Source organism: Rosa chinensis, chromosome 6 (assembly GCF_002994745.2).
Source record: "Rosa chinensis cultivar Old Blush chromosome 6, RchiOBHm-V2, whole genome shotgun sequence".
Lineage (NCBI taxonomy): Eukaryota > Viridiplantae > Streptophyta > Magnoliopsida > Rosales > Rosaceae > Rosa > Rosa chinensis.
In genome coordinates, this window is record NC_037093.1 from 53,680,995 (window position 1) to 53,703,337 (window position 22,343).

Consider the following 22,343-nt stretch of genomic DNA (forward strand, 5'->3'; position numbering starts at 1 on the left):
TCTTCCAGGTTATGGTTATCGTTGGGGGACGCCTCAACGTTAAAACCCATTCCTGCGAATATAAAGCTCTATGAAACTTACACTAGTGTACATGAGACGTGGGATAGAAACTCCATCATAATTGTCGATGTAGTTGCGCATGAGTTTGTTGAGTCAGATGATATCGAACCACGCTCCGTTGATGAATGAATGCCAATGTAGAGAGATTTGGCCTAAATGGAAAGATGTGATCCAGGTTAAGATGGATTCTCTAACGAAGAGGAAGGTTTTCGAGCTAGAGATGCTAACACCTCCTGACATAAAACCTATTGACTAATGGGTCTTCGTTAGAAAGCGTGATGAGAAAAAGACATATTCTCACAAAATGCCCTGGAATCGACTACGATAAGACATATTCTCTTGTAATGGATACCATTGCACTCCACTACCTTGTCAGTTTGGTAGTTTCCGAATAACTGAACATGCAGCTTACAAATGTGGTCACTACGTATATCTATGGGGATCTAGATACGGAATATATATGAAGGTTCATTGTGAACTTCATTTACCCAAGTCAAGAGGCTCTAGACCACGGAGCGCGTTTATAATAAGATTAAAACGCTCACTAAAGTGACTACTTGATTGGGAAGGGATATGCTCACGCGTTTCTATCACAAGTTTCGGATTCTATCGCGGTTCGTGTTGGACATGATCTTCATTAGAAGCCCTTAAAGAGTTAAGGGAAACCGCTGAACACTTGAAATCCAAGTTTGAGATGAAGGATTTTGGGAGAACACGATTATGTATCGGTTTAGAACTCGAGCATCGTGTCGATAGATGCTTAGGCATTTTGACAAGGTCAAGCCTTCAAGCACCCCCATGATCGTCCGTAGTCTTGATCCTGAAAAGGAACCTCTTCGTTCGAAGGATGATGACGAAGATGCGATAGGGGTAGAAATGCCCTAGTTAAGTACAATAGGCGCATTATTGTACCTAGCTCAATGCACAAGACCGGACATCTCATTTACCATGAACTTGTTAGCTAAGATATAGCTCTGCCCCAACTCGATGCCATTAGATTGGTGTAAAAGATATCCTTCAGTACCTGAGATATACGATTGATATGGGCTTGTTCTATCCTTACAAAGAGATGATGGATTCGGACCCATCACACACCAGGTATGCCGCCAACACTGGCCTGCGTCCACTATCCCCATCCCAAAACGACATGTGTTTTGGAAGGTTTTGCTGATGTTGGGTATCTCTCTGACCCACATAAAGGTCATTCCCAATCCGGTCAAGTGTTCACCATAGGAAAAGACCGTGACATCTTAGAGGTCTACAGAATAGACCCTAGTCGCTATATCTTCGAACAATGCAGAGATCATTGCTCTTCACGAAGTGGTTCATGAATGTATATGGATTGGATCCATAATTACGCATGTTCGAACAATTGTGGTTTGAAGTCTACCACAGATGAGCCTACGAGCATTTAGGATAATACTGCTTGTTTTGAATAAATGAGGCAAGGCTCCATCAAAAGCGATAACACCAAGCATAATCATCAACAACAGACTCTCCTCGAGATCAAAGTGAACTAGGTTCGATCTAAGGACAGTGAGGCAGACTTGTTTACTAAGTCATTGCCCAAATCCACGTTCGAGAAACATGTGGCAAGAATTAACTTGCGGAAATTATCTGAACTCCCATGATCGTAGTCATCAGGGGGAGGCGCAGACATCAGGGGGAGATGTCTACATGTTCACCTCGAGACGTGAAGGGTGTGTTGTGCTCTTTTTCCCCTTCGACCGAGGTTATTTTTGTCCCACTGGGTTTTTGTTACTCGGCAAGGTTTTTAACGAGGCAACGAGAGAAACACCGCGTTTGGACAACACAAGGGGGAGTGTTTAAGGATATCTCTATTTGTGTTTAATCTAAACTCTAGGTTACTTGACCTAGTGTTAATAGGGGTCAATTAGAAGAATCTAGAGATTCTCTTTCCTTGTATGATTCTATCTCTATACATTGTAATCCTCTATATAAAGAGGCCCCTATTATCAATGAGAATACACAGCGATTATCTCTCAATTTCTGATTCGCTAAAACAGTTTTGACATAAAGTATTTTTTCTAATCTCATAATAATACAACTATAGAATGAAGGAAAAAATAATATGATACTAAATCTTCATTATATTAATAAAGATTAATCTCACAATAATATACTACAAGCAATATATTTTGAGTTATTTTTTTTTCTTTCTTTCTTGTAGTGGAATATAAAAAATATTAGAAAACTAATCTTAAAAAGCTAAGATTAAGAAAAATATTGTAGAACTTAATTTATTTTAATTTTCTAAATAGTTAAATAATTTTTTTTTTTTTCAAATTAAGATTTTAAAATAGTGCTTTATATTGGGTAGGCACGAGTACGGCCCGTTTATTGACCCGGCACAATATGGGCTCGGGCCATGGGCCGGACTGGGCTTAAAGTTTAAGTAAATTGGTCAGCACGAGCCCGGCACGATAATAAATGGGTCGGCCCAAACACGGCACAAAGTACGACTAGGCCCGCTTAAAATGGGTCGGGCCGGCCCCACCTCTACCACCAACATATGAGCAGAGGAAAACTATTGCCAACGTTGCCTCTGTTGAGGGGATTGAGCAAGAGGTTCACTTCTTTTTTGAGAATCTGGTGGGCAAATGCAATACCTGTCATTGTGTGTATCATACGGGCGATGCATGTAAGGCTGAAGATACCACGCCAACAAGCATGGCTCCTCCTTCGTCGGCGGCAAGAAAATTGGATCTCGCTTGTCCTTTTTTAGGTTTTCTAGTAAATCAATTCAAGGACAGTCTAATTCACTTCCAAGGTCTTACTACCCCCATTCTTCCCCCTGTGGGAAGGTCTCTTTTTGGAGGGGCTGAGACAAGTAAGGTACGCAAGCCCATTGTTATTCATAATGCAAAGGAAAAACAAGCTAATGAGGATAATGCTTTGGCTCTGGTACCCGTGGACACTGACCAGTCTGCAAAGAGGGATCGTCCCCTTCCATCTCCAAAGAAGCTGCAATTTTTGATGTCGGATTTAGTGGAGGGTAAAACTAGCCCTATTGCTCCCTCAAAGAAGGTGATGATGCCTGAATTCCCTACAAAGTTTAATGCAAAATCTCTTGGATTAGTGGAGACACCAGGTGGTTTGCTAGTGCCTGTGGAGGTTATGATGCCTAAATCGGTCAAAGTAGAGCTTCCTGGAGGCAAGAAGAAGAGAGGTAGGCCATTGGGAGCCAAGAACAAAAATCCTCCTAAAGCAAAAAAGGTTCCTGCTGAAGATGTCCCCAGTGTTCTGTATTCGGGTAAGCCTCCAAGCCCTAGTCTAAAGGGCAAGGAGAAGATATAGGTTTTTTCTTTATGTTTAGCCTATAAACTATGAAAATGTCTTGCATAGTTATAGGCTCGCTTAAATAAGTGAGCGATAAGTTCTAATATAGTATGTCTATCCTATGTACCACTGTGGCTCCTCCACGAAGTCTTATCTGGCCATTGGTATGTGTCAGTGGATGGGTATATAATGACCTTCTTGGCATGAGTTTTCCATCAATGAAATTTTCATTAATTCAAAAAAAAAAAAAAAAGGAACAAAACAACAAGCAGCCCATACGAAAAGCCCTCAGAACAGCGAGGGCAGGGCAATTTATCTTGAAGCAAAATTTCTAAAGAAGGAAGAAGAAGGGTACGAGTGACCCAGTTTGGGGGCACAAATGTCTGCAGGCCATAGCAGCCATATGATCAGCTGCTCTATTTGCCTTTCTGCCGGACCAGTTCCAGCTAACACGCCGGGTTAAAGATGAAAAATACCGGACTTGTGAGATGACCGTAGAAGCTTTCCAATCTGGTGAAGAAGAATTGGATTGAATAGAGGAGATTAAAGCTTGAGAATCTGAAGATATAATAACTTCATTAGGAACTGAAAGGGCAAGGACCAATCCATCTTGAAGAGCAAGAGCTTCAGCAATCACAGCAGAAGGAGCCAACATAAACTTGGCTGAACCAGCAACAATATTACCAAAACTATCACGAGCAATTGCAGCGACTCCAGCTTGCAGAGTTGCTTCACACCAAGCCGCATATCTTTTAATATGTTTCACATTATGAGGAGGATGCCAGCATGTATTTGATAAAGTTTGCCTGGCTAACGTATAAGACGGATGGTTTAGAAATGAGTTTCCTCATTGCAGGGTTCGATTAGAGACTGCTTTATAACTCAAATTATTATGATTCTTGCACCAGTATGAAGAGAAGATGCATATGCAGTTGCCCAACGGCACACGTAGAACTCAAAACCTTGAAACTGATCAGCTACCAGATTTTGTTTTAAAACCATTCAGCCATGCAGATAAACAATGTGACATTTACATTGATCACAAACGGCAACCAAAAATCAGCTACCATATTTTGTTTTAAACGAATCAGCAGATTAACCATGTTCCATCGACATTGATCACAAACACAAACCATGGCCATACATCAATATCAATGAAACGAATTACCATTAGAATTTAAAAGACAACAGTAGTAGATTAAATAGTGAATAGAAACACTGTTGATAAGTAACAACCAAGTACAATAACATTGGAGTTCAAGAAAACAGAACATAAAATGAAAATGTGATCAGAACTTTTGGCTACACATTACATATCACTCCATTGGATTCAATGGACTCTTAGAACACAGCACAAAACATCAGACACAGACATCATGATGATCATGATGATATACGCCACTTTGACTCCTTCAAGAGACTACTACATATAACGAACTAGATTCACTGGAGAATCTCACTGCTAGCAAAACAGCCTTTCTGATTTTCCGACTAGCACCTGCTCCGCATAATTATGAGAAAAATAAGTCACTATTGAACCAAACAATAGAACAATGAAAAGCATTAGTGAAAACAAAAAAAGGAAAAATATGTATTACCTTGTTGTTGGCTTGGCGAAATCAACAATCTCTGAGGATTGAAACGATATGAATACAAGAATAAGGCGCCATTCACTTGCAAGAACAGAAGATTTCAACTGAGGAAATCTTACATGACCAAGAAACACAGATTGACCTCTACAAACAGAAGCATCGAAGCAGAAGTAGGGAAGAACAACAATCACTACCCCCTTTCCTCTTTTCTTTCAAAAAACAGAAAAGATGGGCAAAGGGGAAACACCCTTTATCAGAGTGTAGTAAAGGAGTCGGACTGTAACTAAAAGAACAAGAAAGTTACAACAGTAAGAAGGTGAGAGTTGTTGATTGGAAAGCAGCCAATTCAGGCAAGACAGACCAAGCAAAGAGATTAATGAAAGAGGATGAATACCTAAGGAAGAAATTGAGGAACGCTGAACTAAGGAACAAAGCTACCGACCAATGTTAGACTATTTATAAGGACACTAACTTGGAAACTGAAAAGTAAGGAAGATGAAAACCAAGAATAGAAAAGAAACCTACAGAAATCTGTATCCATAAACCACTAGACATTCTACACTATACATAGTAACCAAAACTAAAGGCCTAAATCTAGTTCTAAAAGGGGTTAAAATGAAGTTAGCAAATCTGCACGAGGATATTACATTGACAAGTTAATGTCACAACTTCAAATTGAAGTAGAATGTGGTTTTCCTCAGCTTCCATAGACTAGTTAGTTGTTCCATCCCATGCCAGAGTGCAGGCAACCATTCAATTCCAAAAGCACAACATTACTACCATCTCCCTTCTGCTTCCATAAAATCTTGGTCGAATCCCATCCATATCATGTATCCCAAACTACTAAAACCACGCCCATTTTCCATCTTCCAACCCAAGTACACCAAGACCACTTCAAACACCAGTACTCATAGTTCAAACCCCAGAGATCATTGACGAGCCACAACCACGCCTGCCGCTTGTGAGAACCATAACAAAGAGCTAACACCATAACAACTAACAGATACAATGCCAATCCTTCCAAACTAGCATTCATCTCCCAACCAAGTACAGCAAGTCCACTTCAAAACACCTCCACTAACCAACAGAACACCACCCCAGCAACAACCACGTCTGCTACTTGTATAAACATAACAAAGAGCTAACACTACCAACCACTTTATTCACTATATATACAACAACTATTTACAGGAGCCTAGTGCTCCCTGCCCTTCATTCGTCGTCAACATCCAGGTTGAGGATGCGACGCAGAGTCCTAGTGGCTGAGTCAGCATTGTAAAAGAGATCTCTTTTGGAAGAGCTATGCTCTCTGGTCGGGGACGGGGGTGCAGACCTGGCAATTGGGTGCATTTCAATAGCAGAAACTGAGCTAGGCAATTCAAGCGACACGGTCCTCTTTGGCCGAACTGAAAATTTGGGTATTGGCAAAGAACTAGGTGGGGGAGAGTTTGAGTAAGCAGGACCAGCCCAGAGTTCCGAAAATGAAAAACTCTCATTAAAAGGCTTCTCTTTCTTCAGATTTCGGGCATTGATAGGAATTGGGTTGGTTCTCACATTGCTTCTACTCACAGCTTTACTGTCAGAGTAAAATTTAGGCTTAGCATCAATCTGTGAATCCGCACTAGGTGTAGGTGTCTTGGGTGAATAAGCAGAAGGGGGGCATGGTTTTTTCGAAACAGGAGTACTAGTACTAGTACTAGTACTAGTAGAAGACGACTTCAATGGAGGAGGGGTTGGTAGTATACCTGTGCCGGATTGGAAAGTCCGGCAATTGATCCCTCGGAAGCTCTTGGACGGCGAGGGTCCGACCCGGCCTGGCCCATGTGGCTTGACCCGGCTGTAGTACTGGTTCTTATGCTCCACAACAAGAAGGGTCTCCATAACAACAAAATCCACCGATTCAATGAGCTCAACTCGCTTATGTTAGTCCGATTCCGAAACCTACCCACTAGATCTGCAGCTATTTTCTCACCCCAGGCCACAGCTTTAGGGTCAACTCACTTCAACTTCCCGATCCAAATCGAATGCGCTCTAATAGAACAGAGCGATCTGTTAGCGAGGCTGATGATCCAGCCCGAATCGGATTCAGATCGGCGAAACCCTCTGAATCTCACTGTAAAATCCGAAACATGATGAAACCCATGTATTAGTTTCAGCCTGAAAACGATTTCAGAAGCCATGGAAATGGAAATTTTGTGAGAGATGAACTTACCAACAAGAAGAGCGAGACGACGACGAGGACCTCCGGTGACGGAGACGGAGGTGGGTTTGAGTTCGATCAGAGGGAGTGAGATTTGGGGATCTCAGAAGTGAAAATAGGGATTGGGAATTGAGCCCAGAGCGAAGAGCGAGAGAGAGAGATGTGAACAATTCTGAAATGAATTCTCACTCGTATTTACAGGTGTACTGCCCTACTGCTATTGGTTAGGCAAACTGGGGCTCATTTTTCATGAATTTACGAAAATGCCATCTCAATATTCCCCTTTCCCCCCCCTTTCTGGGGAATGGTGTGGACTGCGGAGGGATAAGGGTGAGACTGGATTGTCTGTTTTGCCCCTCGCAATTAATTTTCAGAAAATTAACTAAATTGGTTTGTACATTAACTTGGTTTCTGGCTTTGCACATTGGTAAGAATGTAAGATCACTTTGAGCACAATTTACGTTTAGATACACTCTCAAGTGTAACGTACGGGGATTTTAAATATTTTTCATTTAATTGTGTTTTTTTTTTATCTGAAAGCATTTATATGTTAATAAATTTTGTATGATTTTATCACTTTTTATTTGGACTATTGATTCAATACAAGTAATTGGACACTTGGTCATTCGAATTTTTGATTATGCGCGTACAAATATGGACTTTGTTGACATAATTGTTAATATCAAAGTGACGCTAGAAATTGAACAAATTTTCTATTACTCACTCCATTAATATGGTTACACTTACCTACTCCATCCCTGCAATCGCTTTTCTCGAAGACCTAACTAATTTGACTAAGCTAACTAAATTCGTAGTGATGCATTCATGATTCTATAATCAAAATTACTATTTTCATGACATACTTCACATCACTAGCAGATGTAGCTGAGGGCAAGTGAAGGCTCATGTGCCCACTGAGTTTTTGTCTGTAGTGGAGTTAATTGATGATCTATTAGATAGCAAACAAAATTTTGGCTTAAATATTAACATATATACCCCGACAACAGCTTAAAATGAAGAGAATATGACATGCTCCATATAAATAAAATTCTAGGTCCGTCGCTGCTTCACATTACTTAAAATATATATATATATATATATATATATATATTTTTCAATTAAGAGATCAAACATGTTTTGGGTGAGTCACTTTGTCCTTAAAATCACTTCGGACTTCAAGGAAACAACAAAAGAGGATTTGTTTGTCAAAATCTAAAATTTTAACAAAATTGATCCTAGAAGATTAATAAACTTTGAGAATTAATTAAATTATAAGGATAATTAAGATATTTACAAAATATATTTTTATTATAAAAAATTTTAAAAAAAGTACCCACAACTCACTTTTCTCTTTCTCATTTTCTTTTCTCTGCAATAACCAACTGTTTTCTTTTTTATTTTATGAAGAAAAAAATATAATAATAACTTGCACATGCAGAACATCTGTGGTGTTAGCTTAATGGTTAAAGCACCCACTACCTAAGATAAAGGTCATAAGTTCGAGTTATCATGGAGATAGGAGTGAAATCCTTTTATCCTCTTAAATTAGAAAAAGAAAAAAAAATGCTAGTCTAAATTAATTGATTTTGGGGTCATTAGACTCTATCGATAGAGATAACAAATTAATTGATGTATTGACCTCAAATGCAACCAATAGTATAAAATGGATAATTATTTTATCAACATAGTTAAGTATAAATGACATTGTTCTATATATCAAGACAACTGGTGGATGAATTGATTAGTATTTAGCCTCACGTATGAACCATTAGGTGGTTATTTCTACTAATAGGTGCCACATTTCAAACTCTAAGAGGCTAAAAAGATATTAACAATTATTAAATTCAGCTTAATTATAGAAAATGAAATGGTGGATTGGTTATGTGACTTCACATTTTTTAATTTTACATGTATGTCGGTGTAAATTTAAAAGATTAGTGATTTATCCTGGATCGTTAATCACAGTATACTTTAATTTCATTACTAAAGACTATCAATGAATTGTATGGGGCAGCAATTGATCGTATTCTCAAAAACAGTAGAGGAAAATACTTACTAATTTTATCCCTCAAACATTCATACTTTCAAATTTTTAGAGAAAGTAAATCATTATTTATCTTCTGTTTTTTTTTCCTATAAAAACGCACAATTTATCTAACATTATTATATTTGAGATTTGAGATTGATAAAATAATTTAAATGATTTATTTGTTTAGTTTTCTCCATTTTGATAAAAGCCAATGATTTATTTATTCAAAAAAAAAAAAGAGCCAATGATTTGTCTAAAATTATTATTCTATTTGGGATTGTTAAAATAATTTAACTCGCAGGGATGAAAGCGTATTTGAGATTGTTTCAGATTCCCAAATTTGACCGCACCATTTACTGAGGTCATATTGGGGCACTTCCGTCACTACAATCCACAAAACCGGATCCACCAAGTCATGCAAAGGATGTGAAAAATATCGTGACATAAAGTATTGAAGAATAAAGAGGGGAGACAGAGAGAGAGATATAAAATAGACTCGTTGGGGGAGACTTTTGTCGGGTAGTGGGTAAGAGAGAGACCCACAGGTGTCCGTATTTTCGGGGTCGGTAACATCAAGTTGCCTCTATTTTTTTAAATATTTATTAAATTAATATTGTTCCCCCTTCCCCAGACCCCAGCTAATAAGGGCATCTTTGCCTTTGCTTGCTGCCTTTGAAAAGTAGATGAAACTATAAAAGCACCAAAAACGTTGCCGTTCCTTTCGCTTTAGTTTTGCACGCCCAAAGGCGGTGCCTAACAAAATTACTTTATTGTAACACTGTTTTGTAAACTTTCTATGACGTCATTGATGAAATTAGCAGAACGGGGATGTAGCTCAGATGGTAGAGCGCTCGCTTAGCATGCGAGAGGTACGGGGATCGATACCCCGCATCTCCATTTTTCTGTTTTTCTGTTATTGTTTTTTCCTTCTGTGAAAACAAGTGGGAATAGCCATTGAAAGGTTTTTTTGTGTCTTCCCAGCAATAGGAAAATGAAAAAATAAATTTAGACAAAATATCATCTCAATCCATCCTATTTTGTCAAATGTAGGGAGGGATATGGTCTCAGATAATGAAGGATGAACCGAACAGTTAAACAAAATTTTATTATTGAACGAAACTTGACTTTGTGATTTATTTCATCTATTCTATGATCAAGACGGGGGTATAACATGAAAATGATTAATTAGGTCAATTTGTGTATTATATTCAGTATTTTAGGAATGTAAGTTATATATGAAAAGAGGCTCCGTCTCTTTCTCTCTCTTCAAAGTTTTATCTCAAAACCCTAGCGCATCTTCCAGCGTACTCGAACGACGCTCGTCCGGTGGTGGTCTAGCATCTATGTCGGCCTTAGTCGCTTAATGTCAGGGCTGCTGCTGAACGGACCTCAAAGGCTTGTTGATAGTTGTTCTCACTTTGTCTCTTTGCTTGGAGTTTGACGGCATCACTGACGGATCTTGGTCTGTTGGGTGCTGTGGCATGTGGGATCGATGGCGACATGGTGGGTCGAGGGGCAAAGCACAGGTGATGGCTTTGATGGAGGCGTATGCAGCGGAGTTGTTTGGTGGTGACTTGGTGCGATGGAGATCGACCCTGGTAGGTTGGGTCTTCTCCTGTTGGGTTTCATTGAGGGCTCCAGTTGACCGCATTGGGTAATGATGGTGGTGGTGTTCCTCGTGGTGGCTCATTACGTAATCTAACCTAACAAGGATAGGGCCCTAAGTTTGAATATAGTTGGTCTATCCATAGCTTATAGGCTAGCTTTTAAGTGAGCGATAAGTTCGAATATAGTTGGTCTATCCTATGTATCACTATGGTTTCACCACAAAGCCTTGTTATGTTCATTGTGAGGCAGCGGGTGGATATATAATAGCATTCTTGACAAAAATTTTATTAATGGAATTACTATTAATTTAAAAAAAAAAAATTATGTATTTTGGCCAACTTGAGAATGGAAATAATATTTTTATTTTTGATCCATTATTCTCTTAATTGCATGCATATTCATTCAATGACTCATTATATAATGTGAAAATCAAAAAAAATTATTACATATTCGCTGTTTTGTAGTGTAGTTAGCAAACAAGACTTGTTCTTACGAATCCCTCTATGATCGACCACTTTTGGTATTGACAAGAAATATATAAAACAAGAGACTTGCTAACGATTCAGTCAGAGTGGGGCTGCCACCCACAATGCTAGGAGGCCTTATGTGTCCGTTCGACTGTTTGAGTATAATCATTCTTTGTAACATGCATTTCGGAATTATTGGTCGCATATGATTGGAATCGGCAATGTTTATGTATAGTTCTTCGTTTCCATTTTTTTTCTTTGTCGCCTCTACCCCATTTCCTATCAAGGTTCCCCATTTTTGACCACTCCATGTCTCCATCCATATTTGACTACAAAACAGTGCATTGACCAAGTCTACGGGTTATTAGGTCAGGTTCCACAGGCAATAGCCGGCAGAAATTTTTTAATAATGAGTGTCGAATCTACAGGTCATGTTTTAAATGGTTACACACGTTAACGAGAGCTCATATATTTTATGTGGCATGGTGTCATTTTTTGTTTTGAAAGAGGCATGGTGTCATTTTAGGTTAATGTAAATTTGCTATAGGTAACATTTGAAACAATATCTAATAGTTTAGGTATTGGACTTGATCAAAATGTAAGTTACGTACGATATATGTAATGAATGATGATAACTTCATGTATTATCAATGATAATAACTCTGAATTTAATTAATAAATAGATTTTTGAAGTATATAATTTTCATTATATGACCAACGGTGAATATCGTTGAGTTATTTGAAATCACTTATCTTTTTTCTTTTTAGAAATGAGTGTCCGATAAGGAAAATTCGTGCACTTTTTTTTTTTTTTGGATTGGGAGATGTTAGCGTTAGAAAGTTAGCAACACACACATCCTTCAGGGGGTATCCCAACAGAGCCAGGCTAATCTCTTCCGAACGCCAGGGGGCATTAAGCACTCATTAGCTGGCCACCAAAGCCTCATGGGGATTCAAAAGCCAGATCTAGGGGTTCCAGATTGGGACCTTCTACCACCCCACTATCCCTAGTGGTTAGGAAAATTCGTGCACTTGAGTGCCTGTGAAGGCTAAAATCGGTTAAATTTTGAAAAGAAAAACTATTATATCCTTTTAGAATTACACTTTCATATCTTGAAGTCTTTTTGGGTTGTAGAAAGAAAGAAACTCAATCAGTTAATTTTGAGAGCTTCATTTAGTTTGTTTTGAGAGCTTCAATTGCATTGACATTAAACAGTTTTCATCTTTTTAAACGTAACTGGCCTTGGACTCTTGTAGACGCATTGATAAATAACTATGAGAAAAAATTAACTAAAAAATTATACCTATCCACTTGGTTTAGTGTCATAATGACTAATGAAAGATGTTTAATTCGCCAGCTATAGTTGTCAAAATTGTTCATTATATAAATAATTTTATATCAAAGTATTTTATTGAACAAAAGGTAATTTAGATACTGAAGCGGCTTGTCGGTGAGCTGTGATCTGTTGGTAAGTTATGAATTCGATTCTTCCAGACATATGTAAAAGTGGGATCGGCTAAGAGTTTTTTTATTTAAAAAAAAAAAAAATAGTGAAGCCGCTTAGCCGAACTAGCTTGAAGCTACTCTTCCCCTAAAGGAGTGAACTCAAACATTGGGCTATACAAAAGTTAACTGTGGATTCGAACATTGGGCTTGACACTGGCCCAATATCTAAGGGCACTTTCTTTTCGAAACTTGGATAGTGACATAACGAACAAATTCTCTGTGAAAATTTGTAGCTTTATTCCCGGCCTTCTTGTTCTTCCATCTTCTTCTTCTTCTTCTCACCTCGATCCAAGCCTCCAAAAGCAAAACAAAAAGGCAAATTCCTCTCTCTGTTTTCGTTTTCAGAATAAGTTCCTCGCACTTGACCTATTACAATCTTTCTGTGGAATCACTACCATGAAGAAGGTCCATCCCTCCCTAAGCAAGCGGAGCACCTCGTACAACGTCGTATCATCTTCGGCGCCGAAGAAGCTCCGGAGACTCCCTCACGTGTTCGCCAAGGTTCTCGAGCTTCCTTTCCAGTCCAGCGCCGACGTTTCCGTCCAAGAAACCTCCGACTCTTTCCGGTTCTCCGTGCCCGTGACAGCCGGTCATCAAGTATACCACGACGAGGTTGTCAGGGCCAACGCGATAGAGATCTATCCGGGGGTGACCAAGATTGTGATACAAAAGATGAATGGTGGTGACTTTTCGCCGGAGGTGAACGACGTCGGGGGTCATTTCGATAAGTGGAGGTTTCGTCTCCCGCCTTCGATGAGACCGGAGTTGGCTAATGCGACGTACGCTGGTCAAGAACTGGTTGTCACTATTCCAAAGAACCATGCATGTTCATGATCACGGTGATCGTAGCACGCGAGAGGAACAAGAACAAGATGAAAATGTTAGGGTAATTGTTATACAGTGATGTTTTCGATCTAGCTACCATAAAATCCTGTCAATCAATTTGGAAGTACGTACGTACCGTGTTAATTGACTGACAAATTGATGTTATTGGATTTAGTGTATCAAGAACATATTATCAAGATGTTTCTAAAGAAAATCTTGTTGCTTTTTCACTCTGTGATTTTCCAATCATGCATGAACATCATGTATGAGGACAGTTTTGGAATTATCTTATTTCACAGACAAATCTGAGATTCTGAGCGAGCTAGCATCGATCCAGCATTAATAATGCCTATGTTGTTTACCTTGATGAACTGATGTTTGTAGGTATGTAGAGGTGGATTTGTTTTGTTCTTTCCTAATATTAGCTAGGGACTGCATAATTAAGGGTCTTCCATGATGCAATAAACCTCTAGCAGATTTTGCCATGATTTATCATAGTGACAGAACACACTTATTTTCAAAGGCTCAATAAACCAAAATTTAAGTAAGGAATTGAAAGGTAAGAATAACGAAAGCTACCTAATGTATTCCTTGTATAGCACTCACATTACACTATAAGAGAAGTTGTTAGAGTAACCGAAATTTAGTTGGTTCAATGATATTTCTCGTCACAATAATGAACGAAATTCTAAGTTCAAATATCCCACTCTAAAATCAAATCAAAAATGAATTTGTTGAGTAACAAAGTTGTCAAAGTCCACGTACAATTCCACTATCAACGTGAATTTGTTGAAGAAAAGAGCAAAAAAAATCTTCACACTCATGTCTTTAATTAAAAAAATGTACTTTGAATATCTCTAGGAGTCGAGGGCGTCTCCGAGTTTCTCGGAGTGACCTTGGATTCGACTGGCGGCGGCACTTTTCTTCAGGTGAGGTGGCGATCATGAAGCGGCGCAGGGTGGGTTCTCTGCGTCGATTGTGATTGAGGGGAGAGGTTTCTGTTTTGGAGGCATCTCTGACCATTTTTTCTGGGTTTGATCCAGACTTTGTTCGGCGGCGGTGGACTGATTGGTTTCAATCTGGGCTTGTGGTCGTGGATTGGAGCAGTGGTGATTTTGAGGGGAAGGTTTTGACCTTCTGATTTCCAGGTCGGGGGTCAGGGTTTTCCCTCGAGTCTTGAAGATGGTGGAGGACAGCGGCTGCCACCAGATCGGTGAAGGGTCGATGTCTTTCTGGTAGGTCATTTTCACGTCAATTTGGAGGGAGAGGAAATGACGGTGGGTCTGCTTCGATCTGAAATGGCTTCCATGACGGTGATGAGATCTGGCCGGGACTGGCAATGGTGGCGCTGAATTCGGTAGGGTCTGCGCTCCGGGTTTCTCGGCTGGAAACCCTAGGGTTTGGGCTGAGCCGTGGGTTGTAGGTTAATGGGCCGTTGGGCCTGGATTGATCTGCTGGGAGGTAGCTGAGTTTTTTTTTTTTTTTTTTCTTTTTTCTGCTTCTCTCACCTTGATCTCCCTCGGCTGAAGCTGTTTGCTGGTTGATGAGTGGCGATGTACACCAAAAGGGTCTTAGGCGTCAACGCTTGTCAAGTCAACGGCTTTGATTTAGGGTTTGATAGGTGTATGAGTTTTTACTTTTGTTTTTTTATATTTTCTTTTTTAGATTGGTTTGTTTACTTTATTTGTTGGCTCTGCCATATGCAATGTGATTTGTGCATTGAGTTGTAATATGAGAAATTTTCGAATTCCTCTAACTTGACCGAGAGAGATCGTTATATTAATGGAACCTGATTCAATCCCCTAAAAAAAAAAAATTAATCTTCTCACTCAAAATTCTTAAATAGACTAATTATTAACTTTACCACCAGCTAAGCTACTGAAGGCCATGCCATATAATTTGCTTCCACCTTCTCTTTTGGTAAGTTCGTCGATGATTTCATCCTTATCTTTTGTTTCACTCATTTTTTTGGATTGATGGAGATGGATCGAATAATGGGTTATTTGTATCAAAAGCTTTGTTCTTTGTTCTTTTCTTTCCCTTATATTCTGCTGTAGAATGCGATGAAAGATGTCGTGGGTCCTAAACTTTGCTTCCATTACCTCGCCAGGAATTGTGCATGCCACGCCCTAATCTAGAAATGACTTATCCTTCTCAATGAATTGACAAGTTAGCTAGCTAGAGAGCTACAGATCAAATGGCCACAAAACTTTTATCTCCAGGAAATTCTAATATACCTCTCGATCTCTTTTTCATTGCACTCCACTTTTTCCTTTCCAGGCCTAAGTTTAAACTTTCAAAATTTCAATTTACAGTGTGGTATCAATGTCATAAACGTGTTTTAATAAACCATGCATGGACGTTCTTCCAAAGTGAGTTTGTAGTAGGCCTTCATTTTCTAATAAGCGCTTCCATCTGTGCATTTGAAGTATATATCCAAGTGCTTTTTCTAAATGCTTTTGGAGCGCTTTTTGAAGAAGCATTTGCTTCGTGCTTCATTTGAAGAGTACTTGGTTATTTATATTGATTCAATGTACGTTATCAAAGATAATTTTGATTATCTACAACCAATTATAAAGTCGTCGCAACGTGCCTGCATTTCTTGCAGATGATATTGTGAGGTTAATGAAAAAAGAGTCGACTTAAAAGAACAATAATTGTTTTTTTCTTTTTGAGACATAGAATGGTGAAAGTTTGGTTACTTTTTCAATCTTACACTTATGTCTATTTATCTATTTACTCCATTTCTAGAGATTTTTTTCCCACTTACCCCATTAAGTTTTTTTAATTTCCTCTCACCCAAAACACTATAAGAAGGTCTTCCCTAATACCCCATTAAGATTTTTTTTATTTTTTTATTTTTTTAAATACCATTTTACCCTCATCTTACTTAGAGAGAGAGAGAGAAAAAAAAATGGAAGAGAGAGAAACAATAGGAGACTTCGCCGAAGCCCGGTCACTGGCCGCACTACAAGAAAAATGGCCTTTTGCAAGGAATTTTTTCCTTGTAAAAAACTAAAAATTCCTTGCGTTAACCCAAATGCAAGGAATATTCGTTGCATTTGAGTCCTTGCAAAGAGGCCCTTGCAAAAGAGCAAATACAACGACTTGAAAATTCCTTACATTTGAATTCACAAATGCAAGGAATTGTTCATCTCGAATGCAAGGAATTTAACACCTGAGGTTAACTATGGTTAACTGATATACAAGGACAATTCCTTACATATCATTCCTTGCATTTGGTATTAAAAAAATTTAAAAAAAAGGAAAACTAAATAAAAAAAATTACCACAAATATCATTCTGGAATTTTTTTTATTCCTTGAATTAAAAACAATTAGTTCAACTGTACATACAGACCAAAAAAAAAAGTGTACATAAAAAATTGATGCTACTAAGCTATAACAAGATTAGCAAAATCAAGATACATATACATAAGTAGAGACACCAGAACAAAAATTAGTAAAACTGCAAATCACTGAAGCTTGGGGTGAGTGTATTTTGGTGTGGGGAGAATCATCCAATCTCATCTACTCCCAAGATCCCCTCGAAGTACCTTTAATGCTAGCTCTTGAAAGCAAAGCTCCACATTTTCTCTAGTCTTGGCGCTACATTCAAGAAACATGCATCCATATCTTTTGCAAGAGCAATGCCCTCTTCTCTACTCACAGCCCTCTCAGATTCCTGAAATTACATATAACTTCTTTTTAATATGATCCAAGAAATTGAGACAACAAGAAGAGGGCATTGAGGGGTATCTTATTATCTTGTGACATATATGAAGAGCATGCTACTACATAGTAAGGCATTCTTGGCTGTCTATTTACTGCTAGAGAGAAAAAAGACTCCAATACTATGATCCATAGTCAGGAGCATTGTTTTCTTGTTCATTTTCAGAATAAAGTTTTCAAGGATCAGATACAGAGACTAAAACTTACTCTATCAACTTTATTTCCGACAAGCACCTGGACACAGTCCTAATTAGTTGAGTATAATTCCACTTCTTTAGCCCATACATCTGATAAGTTGGTAAAGGTGTCTCTCCGAGTCACATCATAAACTAAAAATAAAGCAGATAAATCATCTGTTAGTCAAAATCGGACAACTATAGTATGTAAAGGTTTTATGAGAACTTCAGATTATAAATTCAAAATACTGATAAAAAAGGCTGGAAGGCAAGGGAGAATGTACTATACTTGAAGAACTCAAAATTATTAGTAGTTATATAGAACTACTCAAACTCTATTCTCCCCTTCTCATAGTTTCACATGCAATACGCTTAATAAACTTTAGATAATAGTTACATGTGAAAAATGAACACTAACAAGAGAAATGCTAGAACTTGCTCTGTAGTTGCTAGATGGATATTGGTTCCATTTTCCTTTAATAAAGAGTTGTGAATGTAGATATTTCCAGAAAAAGTGAACGTACCGAGAATGATTCCTTGGGCACTTCTATAGTAAGAGCTTGTTAATGTTCTGAACCTCTCCTGTCCAGCTGCAATAACAAAATGATTTGTCATATTAACAATGCATCATTAAACTTCAACATTTAAATCATTAGAAATAAGGGTGTGAGCTCTGAAGTCCCTTAACAGAGTTATACTCTTTTCCCATCATCCAATGTAGAATGGGCCATAATCAAAATTGCATCATAGAATGAAAGAATACACCAGTTCCACATGCAGTACCTGTATCCCAAATTGTCATCTTAATTCTCTTCCCACCAACAGTAAGCAGCTTAATTTTAAAATCCACACCTGCAATCATGGGAGCAAGACCCATCAAATGCATGAATCAGAATGGTTGTATCAATCAATCCAATCACAAATTCTAATACTTGTACAAGTTGAATGTATCAGAATGGTTGTGTCGATCAATCAATCCAAAGTATGAATTCACGTACATATGAAACACTAAAAGCTACCAACTTTCCAGGTCCCCTCCTTGGTAGATCACAAAAAGTCTAATCCTTTTTCTGAGTCAGAAATGCATTTATTCAGTTCTTGCTAACTGAGTTGCATCACAAGAAGAAAAGCATGCAGAAAATGTAGAAAGCTATGACTGAGCAAAACACAAGAACCCCATACATCACAAAGAAAAAGCTAGCTATTCAAATTTCAAAACCAAATTAACAGTGATAGATCCAACAGTTCATCTCAAAAGACATGCAGTAAAAGGGTCTCTTCCAGAGCAAATGAAATGCCAAGCTAAAAAGCAAGATACAGAAAATGGGTTACCAATGGTGGGAGCAAGATGAGCCTTCAAGTGCCATTTCCTTGCTTCATTATGAGAATATTGGAAAAGCCAGTCATTAGATGTCACGCCCCGAACCCGGGTAAATTTTTTTTTTAAATATTTCCCGAAATCCGAGGTGTGAGTAAAAATAAAAATAAACGAATAGAAAAAAAAAAATAAAATCGACACTTTGATAATGGAATTGACTTCTCATTTCGGTATAAGGATAAATCCAACTCAAGATCACTAAGAGTACTCACTTCCGGAATAATTAATGATCTTACATAAGCAAAACTCCAACTAACTCTAATTGCTTTCGATCACTAATCTTCATAGTTCTTGTGTTTAATAACCTGCAAGACTGTTAAGGGGTGAGCTCAACCTGTGGCTCAGTAGGGAGCTATTTCTCTTCGCACAAAAGATAACCAAACAATCATTATATGGTATGCATGAATGCATGTTCTATTCCCGATAATTCACACAGCAGAATAAACTGAGCCTACATGTCCCATACCATGTATTTTACCACAAAGGTGACTCAGAGTACTCAACTATATGAACTAACCCCCACCCAAAATCAATCCCCCTAACCCTCTTTTGCTAGTCATCTTGTCCATGCCCCTTTCGCCAGTCCCGAATTACCCTTTCAATCCTATACTAATTGCGCATTAACAATGGGCATACCTGGGATCTGGTACCTGCTGAGGTTATGGACTCAACTACGCAAAAGATAAATTTCAAACTTTCTTATATCGATAACATTACACATATCCCCATCACCACCCTTATACTTCATAGGTACTCAATGGATGATGCATCAATTGATAACATATACTTCGCAATGTAATTGCATCAAATATTCATTCATTCCACAACAAACATGTCAAGCAACATATATGCATACAATACAATTGAGTAGAGGTTCTCAGATCCCCCTACCTGGATTTCAAGCTATTGTATAGATACATGTTCCTGCATAAAAAGTAAATATCAAAGTACAATTCACATTTCCTATGCATAAGCACATAATTTATTCTAAACACAAAGCTATGATTCTGCCTTAGAAACATACTTCAATATCGAGCTTATGTCTTAAGAAAATGGTACCTAAAATCTAACATTTGAAGTGCTAACTAACCAACCAAAATGTCTTGCAGATTTAATGTGAAGGAAAACTGATTTCACAATGGCATAAGTATCTCATATGAATTCAGTAAATAGCGTCACAATTTTTGTTAAAAATAGAAGAATCTCTATGTTCAGTTGGTGGTCGAAATAAACAAGTTTGAATACAGAAAACTACTGAAACGAAATGGAACAAACAGAAACATAATGAAAATTGCAGAATTTCCTGATGCAGACCCTCAGCTTCGAAAAATCATAACTTACTCTAGAAAAGTCTTTTTCATGAGATTTCAATTCTGAAATGATCTTTGAGATGTCTACTGAAACTTTCATGAAGACACCAACTTCAAATACCCAGCCGAAATGTACAGTTTTTAGTAAAAAGAAAACTGTGTCAAAAACAACAGATTGCAGACCTCTGTTTTTAGCCTCAAAATTAACCACTGAATCTTACATGAAATTGTATGAAACTGTACAGATATCAAGCTTACATTATAAGCTTTCAACACATGCAAATGGTTTCTAAAGAGAAGGTCTAGATCAAAGGATATGGTTGCTCAAATTTAACTAATGATTATAATGCAGAAACTTGTTCTAGCTTTCTCCAATGCCTACAAAATAATGTTTGAGATTACTGCTCAGTCTAAGGTTGTTAAACTGATGCATATAGGTTCTTTGATCACTCTAACGTCTTGTTGTTAAGACAAAATAAGAAATCTAACCCAAAAAGCAACCTAAGAATTACTCAGGACACCCATTCTTATGGAACCAATTCTCTAATCATCTTGATTTGTTTCTATGCTTACATTCTGTTTGAAAATCATTTAGGTTACTAATTGTGCAGAAACTTAAACCCATTTAGACAAGAGCTAAGCTAAACATAATAACAAGAATAACAATTGGAATAGATTATAGGATTAAATTCACCTTTGAATCCCAAATCTAATTCTCCGAAAATAATCTTTGCAATCATGCCTTCCTTTCTCTTTCTTCTACTCCTTTCCTTTTCTCTTCTTCCCTCTCTATTTTCATTCTCACATGTCCTTCTCTTTCTTCCAGTGTCTCTTTTCTTTTGTTTCCTTTCCTTTCTGTTGATTTCTTTCTTTCTATCCTACTCCTTTCTTTCTATCTCCCTCACTCACTTTCTGTTCTCCTATTTCTCTTATTGTAGTGTGGATATGAAACAAGTAGATAGCTGCTATTTATACTAGTATGGTTCTTGGCCATCAAGCAAAACAATTATAATAAAATCTGCATATAGATGTGTTTGTCCATACCTATCACTTAATGACTTAATCACTAAGCATTCAATAGATATACTTATACAATCCTATCTCTTAATAGAAACCTTCATCAGTAAGTATTGTAGAGATAGGTATGAAAGCTCTTATCCCTTTATAACTTAATGACCAAGGTTATATATAAAAACATATAGGAAGAAGATAAGCTTTATTTCTACAATCTGGGGATATCCATGTGATAGCAGTAGACTAGAAGTTTTAATGATGGATAAATAGAGCTTGAGCTATAAATTGAGTGATGCCACTTCAAGCTACTAGTTAGCTTAGTTTACAGGTTCAACAACACCTATAATTCCTAACTTTGCATAATCACCCAAATAGAATACTTACTCACACTTGGATACGAACAATGACTAATAAGAGATTCATTGATTGGGTTTATAAGGTCTCATCCGAAAATGTTTAATCCAATTGAGTAAAACTAGCTTCCTCACAAATCTACATGTAATAGGTAATAGACTTCTCGAACACACACACACACACAAGCTAGTAAAGAAAATATTATCACACGATCTAATATATAATTAAAATTTCGGGTTGTTACATTAGAGTTCAGCGCTTATGTAACGTAGAATTACTAACTGTATTAAACAATTCAAGCCATAGAGAAAACTCCAACTTGATGATCATATAATCTAATTAAGAAAGATAAAGATGCTTAGTCACATGAAAAGAGTCGATTGCACCTAAACTAACAAATCTTCAGTGTTTGTTATCCAATCATGTAAATAAAATTAAGTGGCTCCATGAAGGAACACCTATTTAGGTACTTTACAGTAATAAGAATAAAATAACACACGAAAACGTTATTACACTTATCATTATTTTGAACCCTAAGGATCCAAATGAAAATAGCACAAATAAAAACCTTGAGGAGGAAATTCAGGTTTGAACACGGTGCTTCTGGAATCGAAGTGTTTCTCAGTAACTGTGAATTGCACAATAATACATACGAGCCTTTCAGCTATTCCAATTACACAAGAAAATTCAAACGGAAAGTAACACATAATATGCAAAACACAACAGATCTTAGTCATCTTATTATGCTTCTTCAACAATGAGATTACCAAAGAAACAATAATGGGGGCCTCAA

The 22,343-nt window shown here is 37.6% G+C and overlaps 3 protein-coding genes and 1 non-coding gene across 4 annotated transcripts; 2 read left to right on the top strand and 2 right to left on the bottom strand.

The window, feature by feature from the left end:
- Positions 1 to 4,530: 4,530 nt before the first annotated feature.
- On the bottom strand, positions 4,531 to 7,329 carry LOC112170250 (COPII coat assembly protein SEC16). Its single transcript, XM_024307467.2, has 3 exons — positions 7,165 to 7,329; positions 4,959 to 7,065; positions 4,531 to 4,858 (listed from the first exon to the last, which is right to left on the bottom strand). Exon 2 carries the CDS (start codon positions 6,831 to 6,833, stop codon positions 6,165 to 6,167), a length of 669 nt encoding a protein of 222 aa, XP_024163235.1. The 5' UTR covers positions 6,834 to 7,065; positions 7,165 to 7,329; the 3' UTR covers positions 4,531 to 4,858; positions 4,959 to 6,164.
- Positions 7,330 to 10,005: 2,676 nt separating this feature from the next.
- Positions 10,006 to 10,078, top strand: TRNAA-AGC. Its single transcript has one exon. It is a non-coding gene; the product is annotated as a tRNA-Ala (tRNA).
- Positions 10,079 to 12,873: 2,795 nt separating this feature from the next.
- Positions 12,874 to 13,753, top strand: LOC112174330. The gene has a single exon (XM_024312071.2). It carries the CDS (start codon positions 13,160 to 13,162, stop codon positions 13,595 to 13,597), a length of 438 nt encoding a protein of 145 aa, XP_024167839.1. The 5' UTR covers positions 12,874 to 13,159; the 3' UTR covers positions 13,598 to 13,753.
- A 3,115-nt stretch (positions 13,754 to 16,868) lies between these two features.
- Positions 16,869 to 21,124, bottom strand: LOC112173269 (ras-related protein RABC2a). Its single transcript, XM_024310871.2, is given in 6 exon segments — positions 16,869 to 17,223; positions 17,226 to 17,271; positions 17,526 to 17,647; positions 18,019 to 18,084; positions 18,278 to 18,346; positions 20,877 to 21,124. Coding segments are annotated over 6 exon segments (459 nt in total). The 5' UTR covers positions 20,923 to 21,124; the 3' UTR covers positions 16,869 to 17,113.
- Positions 21,125 to 22,343: the final 1,219 nt, after the last annotated feature.